The 8799-nt window shown below is 34.9% G+C and overlaps 1 protein-coding gene across 2 annotated transcripts; it reads right to left on the minus strand.

Annotated features, from left to right (window-relative positions):
* Positions 1-438: 438 nt before the first annotated feature.
* Positions 439-3952, minus strand: LOC107789948 (B2 protein). Of its 2 annotated transcripts, none has more exons than XM_016611827.2 (6): positions 3818-3952; positions 2350-2915; positions 1706-1806; positions 1131-1214; positions 909-1019; positions 439-812 (listed from the first exon to the last, which is right to left on the minus strand). In XM_016611827.2, exons 2-6 carry the CDS (start codon positions 2903-2905, stop codon positions 771-773), a joined length of 894 nt encoding a protein of 297 aa, XP_016467313.1. In that variant the 5' UTR covers positions 2906-2915; positions 3818-3952; the 3' UTR covers positions 439-770. The 2 variants fall into 2 exon arrangements, with proteins under 2 accessions (XP_016467313.1, XP_016467314.1); XM_016611828.2 differs by having other exon boundaries at positions 3710-3830.
* Between the last annotated feature and the right edge of the window lie 4847 nt (positions 3953-8799).

Raw genomic sequence — 8799 nt, forward strand, 5'->3', positions numbered from 1 at the left:
AATTTACTAAACGTAACGTTTATCTCGACAATTAGACCAACGTTCTTTGAAGTTGATACTGTTGTTTTCTCCAATTCAAATTGAATAAAGCCTTTCTAATTTGTTATGAAAAGAAAACTATTGTCCACTTTCAAATTATCTGTTACTGGATATTGCAATGCACTGGCAAAACCCTTATACACCGTTTATGCATCATGAGAAGGTATAATAATCCCAGCCTGCATGCATAAAACTATTTGTTCTTTCTTTAAACAAAGTGATTGGCATGTTCTCTTTCTACTTTCAGAATATCATTTTCTCCTCCGAGCCAGAAGTTAGAGTAATTGAGAAACTTTTTAGGCCAACTGCCCTTCACCATCAATCGAATACTCTTAGAGCTTGGCGGATCAAAATCGATCTGGCAAAAACAATTGCAGCCAGCAAAGACAGAAATACAGGTAGTTCAGAATTCACTGCACAAATTGGATTACGCAGAGTTCCATGCAGAAATAGAAATACATACGATCTTTACTCATTACACAATCATAATTACTTCTCAAGCTTAGTACAAGATTTGTGAAGCTACTTTGCAAACATCTCCACAGAGAACCATTACACTTATTTGGCTACAAAAGACAATCCTACAACTAAGTCCCTTCAGACTTACCACCGAAGCTTGCGCTTTGGAAAATCTGCGGAAAGCACACCACTGACAAGCACAACACAACCTATAACATTCACATACACTGCTACAATTTCTTTATGCCAATTAGTCCATTACTTCAGCATTCCTAGACACCAGCTTTTTCGCAGAGGTCTAGCAAGTCCAAAGTCTGCATAACAAATAAGGTTTTAGATAACCAATTTTCAACCTTACAATAACTGTCACGTGCAGGGGAAACAATCCATGACAACATTTCTCATATTACCTCAGGTATGGAGAGCTCAAGACGGAACTTGGGACCATCATAGTGATGCAAAACTGGTCTAAAAGCATCTTCCTCCAAAGGCTTACAGATTTTCCTAACACAGGTCCTCACCTAAGTGCAAATGCATGATATCAATACAGATGCATCAAATACCTATAGAAATAAATAATTGTTGTTCCATTTTTTATGAAATAAAAATAAATTGTGGATCCATATCTTTACCTGAGCAGGGAATCTTGATTCTCCTTTGCACTTTTTATCTTCCCAAGCTGTTGGATCAATGTTAGAACCTCCAAAACTTGCTGCCTGTCAGAAAATTGTTAAAGAAATGGTTAAAGAAGAGATTCTATGCTTTGAATAAAGCACGCAACAGAAAACTAGTATAGCTCATTTTTGACAGGTATAAAATAAGAGGCCAGCAACTTAAGACAGCAACACAATAAGACCCCTCACCAAGTAAATTGCAAACAGAAATTCCTTTCTTTTTTTTGGGGGGGAGGGGGGGGAGGGGGGGGGTGTGATAAGAAAGGAATGCAAACAACAACTCTTCAAACCACTATGCTTGAAGGATAATGAAATCTTAACATAAAACAAGAAGAAAAAAACTACGAAAAGAACAGATATTCACTGCTGCTCCACGGGAAAAAAGAATAGGATACACACTGCAAGCACGGATGAAGGAATGAGTGTGTATGCATACAATTTTTCATAATTTCTGGCCTTTTAGCTAATAGTGTAGACCAGTTGATGTTATATCTGTTGTCACACCAGTAATAACAAAAAAAGGCACAACTAACCTCAAAGATACCATGTAACTGGTGAGTAGTATAATTATAGAGGAACAAGGGTAAGCCTGGTGTTATCGCCCTCACAGAGTCTCTGTACCTTGGAGGTAGACCTGCGAAAGAATGATTGAACTTGTAACAGTGGAAGCAACTTCTTTTTCATCACCATCTACTTATCAGTAGCTTCAACTTTTATCAACAGTTTGCTTTATTGGCACAAATAGAATCCTAGAACATGCTAATAATCAAATCCAATAAGGATCTCATTCTCCTTTCTTTGCAAGTGGTTCTACATCAAGGCAGCCACAAACACCAAAAAGCTAACAAGATATAAGATACATAAAAACTGACGACTTAAATAAAGCAGATTTTTGATTGGATTGGTAAATGATGTTTATACAAAAAGGAGCAAGTAACAAAATTGACATTCTTGTCCTTCAATCATCACTCTTTCATTATCATTTCCATACGGTTTGCTTCTACAACAAGGAATAAGGTATAAGACCACTATTCCGTCCACAATTTTTATTCAAAGATCAGAATGCAGAAAGATTGTTTATATAATCTTATGTATTAACAAGATATAAATATGATAATATTCCATGTTGCAAAATCAAGACCATTTAGGCAGAAAGCTTAAGATGCTAGAGAAATACCGAACAGCTGGCGTTTTAAGTCTTCCTGCATCGTGTCATTGTTGCAAACAAATATATATCCACCAAGAACCTCATTCCTGGGCAGTGTCTCGGCAGCAGGCAAAGTCTTAAACCTTTTGTCAGTGGCATTATTCCCATTGGCGCTCTCACTGTTGTTATTGTTGTTGTTGCTTTCCTTTGTGTTTTTCCCAATGTTGAACTTGCTTAAAGACACATTTCCCAAGTTGTTGGCGTTGGGTTTAAGATAAGCTGAATTCATGTTATACATGCCTTTTGTAATGGAACTCTTCGACGTATTTTCATTCATCTTGGTATCCAAATTCAACATGTAGAAGTTAAGGCTTTCCCACTTGTTATCTTCCTGAAACCCTATATTATCCCTGGGCCTAATTTCAGATGAGCCCTTCGAAAGGTCTAGGTTATTCCTCCGTTCACCCTTGGACCTTATCTGCTGAGCCAATTTCATAGCAGCCGTTGACCATTGATGATCCTCTGAAACTTTTGACTGACCTCGAAGCTCGTCGCCAAACTGCCAATAGCTGTGAAGACTATCCATGCTGCAATATCTGACAATAAAAGCATACCCCAAGAATCACTATGAATATATTTTCAGCTAAAACAGATAAAAAGCCTAAAGTACTCGTGACAAGTGAGTCCATCATAGAAATTGAGGCTATATACATATCATAGCAACAACAACAACAACGCCTCACTCCCAAACATATTGCAGTCGGCTATATGAATCCTCAAGGATCATATTGAGAGAGAGAGAAATAATAATGATAATAACAATATTAGAAGTTTTCTATATTTTTAATGGCTTATAAACCTATGATAAAGTCAAAATACTCCTAAAAAAGCAAAAGGTTCAAATTCAACTTACTTACAATACTAAAACCTATTCTCAGCTAGTAGGTAACAGGTATCACCTATATAATCATAGCAAGACGAGTCAAAAACTAAAGCAATGCTTAGTTGAAAGCAGTTTCAACTGAACAACTATTATGTCAATTCGATCTTGTAGAGATAACAGCAACGAAATTTTACATGTAAAAGCTGGGAAAAAAAGAGAGAAGAAGAGTGTGCTAAGAATAAGGCTTGAATCAACAATAATTTCAGTAAAGTTACTAACTTCAGTCCAAATAAGAATAAGTAAAAATGTGACTAAAGAGTAAAGAATAAGTAATTCTCAAATCAAGCCCTAGACAGGGCAGTTAAGAAAACATCAAGCTATGGCGATCCAATGAATTACAGATCAGAGCATCGACATGGAAATGCTAACTATAATGCAGCAATAAACTGATTTGACTTGCACAGATGCATGTAATCAAAGATTAATGAAGTTCAAAGCTAGTCTTACTACGAAAATTGAGGTAATTTGCAGATCAGCCAAAAAAATCTTCAATTCAGAATAACCCTAGATTTTTGGGATCCAAATCTAGAGAGAGAGAGAGAGAGAGAGAGAGACCTTTATCTGCTACGCTGCGAAACTCCGGAAGATGCGACAGAGGAGAAGCTGGGCCAGCTTTTTGGATATTTATAGCCAAGACTTTCAGCTGAGATGCCCACACTTATGAGCTAAATTACATTACTGCCATGCCCATTCTCAAATTCCCTTGGAACAGAAACTCTTTTCATATATATATATGGAGTAACAACAACAACAACAACCCAGTATAATCTCACAAGTGGGGTCTGAGGAGGATAATATGTACGCAGACCTTACCTCTGCCCGAGGGGCAGAGAGGCTGTTTCCAGGAGACCCTCGGCTCAAAGAGGCCATATATGGAGTAACAAATTAAAATATTTTTGGTATTTAGTGGTTTTTATCATGCAATGGTAACTTCATTAAAATATATTATTAAAGACAAAATGAGAATGTAAATATTAAAAAGTATCTAAATATATGAAGGTATCTATCTTTTGGAATAGACAGAATGAAGAAATGGCTTATTAGATGAAGATGATAGAATATTACTTTATACACACTTTTATAATTTTTGAAAGATTTAGGTTTATTTTAACTATTTAAATTTAGTTAATGTATTTTCTTTTATCAAACTAACTTATTAATTAATCTAATAGTTTCTCCCATTGTCATTAAAATACTTGAGAACTTAAATTAATATCTTAAATGTCGAGTATAATCAAATATGTACTATTGTATAAAATAAAATCAAAGAACATAAAATGGCGAAAAAGTGTGTAACTGAAAATTTGGACGTTAAGAATACTAATCAAGTGTGTTGTATGTGAATAGAGGTAGCGCTATAAATTATTGTAAATATTTGATGCGAATAAATTTTTATCGTGATGTTATTAATGTGCTATTGGGCATGTATCAAAACTATATAAAAAACCAAAAAGGGCTGCATCTTCGTTTTAAAAAGTTTCTGAATTTAATTTTAAAAAAGTACTAAAAGATAATAAAACAGATTCCAGCAATATTAAATTCGGTGTAGATTCTATTTCATGTGCTCTACAAACTACAATATTCAGGCCACATTCATTGTTCCCCATGTTCATGAGTTGGGGAGTGGTTGGGGTATTATATAATTTGTTAAACCCAAGTTGTTGCTTAAGCTAGCATTATATTAGAGTTTTATTTTTGGTTTTCTCTATTGGTTTAATCTTAGGTTATTAACCATTAATTGGAGGGGATTCAAATGAGAGTGGAATTGCGCTTTATAAGTTACATTCCATAAATGCGATTTATAAGGTGACTTCACATATGCGATTTATAAGGTGAATTCACATATGCGACTTTAGGCACCAGACTGAGGTATGAAATGAAGGACGAGTTTCACTCGCTTCGGGCTCAAGCTTAGATAGAAAGTCCAATGAGTCCACTAGTCCATCAATGGAAATTCGATAGAAAGCTCAAGTGAGAAAGTCAAAATCCATTGAAAAAGATCGGCTCAATGTGAGAGCTCAAAAAAAAAAAAGTAGGCGCTTTTAAGGCCAGTGTGGAGTAGCTAGAACGGATGGGAGGTAATTCGTCCTACATTGGGTGGCTTTCCGAGCCATCAATAACTGCCAACTTTCAACGGGTCCGGCTATCCTTTCACCGGTCGGTCAGTTATGGAAGACTCTGTTGGGTAGAAGCCCGAAGATCATTAAGAATATCTTAACATTTTTTATTTATGTGTTTTTTTTAAATATAGGAAGGTAATATATGAATGATGCTCATGGGCAGCTTATCTCTAATTGGATTTCCTTTTCTAACTGGATTTTATTCTAAAGATGTAGGCTTGACAACGTTCACTCTTCCATCTTCAGCTGGTCTATTCTGCAATCCCCTAGCAGCATTCGTCCGTCTGAACATTGGAACAGTAACACCCCGAGAAAAATTTCGAAGTGTTTAAACGCTTTAAAGAAGATCGGCATGTGCTAATTATATTAATTCGCGTGTGATCAAGGGCCAATAACATAAATGATATCGCTTGAACGTGATAATATGTGTATGAGGTATATTAGTAATGGTTTATGGTCTAAAGAAGGCTTTAAGGCTAAGTCAAGTTGGAAATTATATGATGGGCTAAAGTTTCAAGTGAGTTCGCACAAGACTTAATTTCAAACAAGCATAAATCTCAAGATATGAAGTGTTATATGATGTATGACCTATTAAATGAAAGGTCTATGTGTCTAGTTTCTAATTCTTCAAACCGTTCGTCATTTGAATATTTCTACAATGAGTTATGAGCTTTTTATCGGAAGGTGGTAGTGCAGCTACGTAGCAGTTGCGTAGCCAATTTCAGATTTTGGCCAAGGGAAAGGCCTCCTCCGTAGGTTTTAGGCATAGGCTACGTAGCTTTAGGGGCCATTTTAAAGGGGCTGAAACAAGGGGTTTATACAGAGAAAAAGTTAGTTTTCAACTTGGAATTGATTTCTAGAGAGAATGAGGAGCTCTTCCACCATGGGTACACTTCAAGATAAGTTTTTTTGGTACAAGGATGATTATATTACATCATTTGGTGATAACACTAATACTATTATGGATCAAATCCATATGAAATGGGTTGAATCTTCAAGAACATCAAAAAGAGGAAAAGTGAGATTCTTCCACCAAGAGGTAATCCCTTCACTTGAGCTTCATATATATGTCATATTCGAGTATGGGTAGCAAGTTTATGAGTTTTATTTGAAGTTGTAATGGGATATTGAATGAATCCTAAGGGTGGGCCTTGAAAATGATATTTTGGACAAAGAAGAAGATGAATAGTGATGAATTGATATAAATGGGATTATGTCGAGTTTCTAATGATTCCAATAGACTTTGATAACGTAATTGATGAACGAATTGAATAGGGAATCACCATTTGGACAAGATGCAACACTAGTTCTTAAAATGGGTATTCTTGTAACCTAGAATTTTGTTGGAGAAGATAATGAATAGTGACTTCATGATATTAGATAATTAACGTGGTGTTATTAATGATTTGAAATGAGTATTAAATGATAAGAATGGAATTGAATAGGCTAATGGGTCAGCCTATTGGAAAATTTAGGATGGCTGAAGGCTTGTTGCCAAATTGTGAAGCCTAAATGAATATTTATGAATCTTTTCGTATTTATTTTGTAGTTGGGATATTTAAGTGTAGATACTGAATTGTGGGCAATATTTGAGCATTTTAATCAATTGAAGCATTGTAGTATTTTTTGGAGGTTGAAGGTTGAGGTAAGTTGATTAAGACTTACTCTTCTTGAGGGGTTCTCTTTAAAAGCATGTCTTAAATTGATACATTATATTATTTGTAAATATGTATCCGTACTTGTGGGGGCAAGAGGGAAAGATGTCACCACGTGTTTCTAAATTGTTGCTTATGAAGTGTCATGTAATTTTATAAAAGTCTTGTTTTCAAAATTTGTTGGCTGATGTGTGGCTATAATTCCATAGTTTCGTACATTATGTGCCTTGCATTTTACATACTTTAATGATAAATTACACTTTATTTGTGCGTAATGGAGTCTACTTTATGTGTAGGTGAATTGAAGATGAAAGTAGAGCAAAAGAGATACTTAAACGTTAAAAGTGTGCTCGAGAACAGTGAAAAGGAGAGGCCAGGCAAAGGCCAGCTCAACCAGACTTTAGCCTGCGAGGCCATCCAAAAGCCAGGCTGAACAAGGCTTTAGTCTGGCAAGTTCTTGAACCTGGGCATCGAGGAACCGATTCACAGTTAGGATAGACATATATCTAATTGCCTTGCTTGGTTGAGTTACAGGAATTATAAATGCGCTCTAGTTAGTTCCAATTCCATAGACATATAGGCGTTAGGTTAGCTTGAATAGACGAGTAAGAACTCGACACATTCTTATGAGCAATATTAACCCTGTAAAACAATAAACTAGATAAATTAATTAGTCAATTCAATTGAAGAATATAATAGGAATGTTAGATAGCCATAACCCCAGATCGTTTTTATCATATTGATAACATAAAAAATCTGCTCTTCCTCTGTTTAAAGTTCATTATTTATTTTCTTTATTTTAATTAGTTTAGAATCAAATACTTCTAGTTTTAATTCTTGTTTAGATAGTTAGGATAGTTTAATTTTGTTAATAGTTAATCACAAGTCCTCGTAGATTCGACATCCGACTTTTAGTCACTTTATTACTTGACGACTGCGTATACTTGCGTGTACGTTTGGCTGCAACACATAACTTTTATCTTCTTTAGAAGAAAAGAAAGAAAAAAATAAAAAGGTGAGAAAGTTGTGCGATTATTGCAATATCTATAAAAAAAGAAAAGAAATTATGTGTAGTGGCTTTCCAATTTGCTACTGTCTGTTCCTTTTTAATTTGGATGGTTTTTGAAAGTGCAAACTATATACAGAAGCTATTTGTAAGTAGCAATACGTTAATTTGTAAGTCGCAATATACTAATCGATTATAAGTCGCAACTGCATTGAGCAATGCGAGTTATAAGTCAATATTCATAATTGTGATTTATAAAATGCAATTGTCAAATACGTCTTATAAATTACAATTGTCGAACATTCGCTAACCGACTTATAATTCATAATTAATCACTCGTGACAACGACTTATAAATCGATATTAAAAAATACGCTTATAAATCACTATTGTTTTATAAATCAAATGACAAGTACGTTTTATAATTCACAATCATAAATGCGATTTGTAGTGATTGACAAATGAAACTTGTATACTCAAAATGACATATACTCTTTAAAATAATTAAAACCACGAGAAGCTTTATTGTGCGTCTCACACAATTGACATTAGTTGTGTGAGACTCTTTTTTATCTCACAAATTTGTGGACCTCAATCTTACACTTCTAAATTTACAAAACTGTGAGATAAAAAAATAACTCAATAGTATCGGTTGCATGGGACACAAAATAAAATTTTCCGTTGATTTTGAGTTTACCTTGGCCACACACGCGAAGAGGCAAAAGGCTAATATCAAGCAAACAAAACGTCGTCGTCG

This window comes from Nicotiana tabacum, chromosome 21, assembly GCF_000715075.1.
Source record: "Nicotiana tabacum cultivar K326 chromosome 21, ASM71507v2, whole genome shotgun sequence".
NCBI lineage: Eukaryota > Viridiplantae > Streptophyta > Magnoliopsida > Solanales > Solanaceae > Nicotiana > Nicotiana tabacum.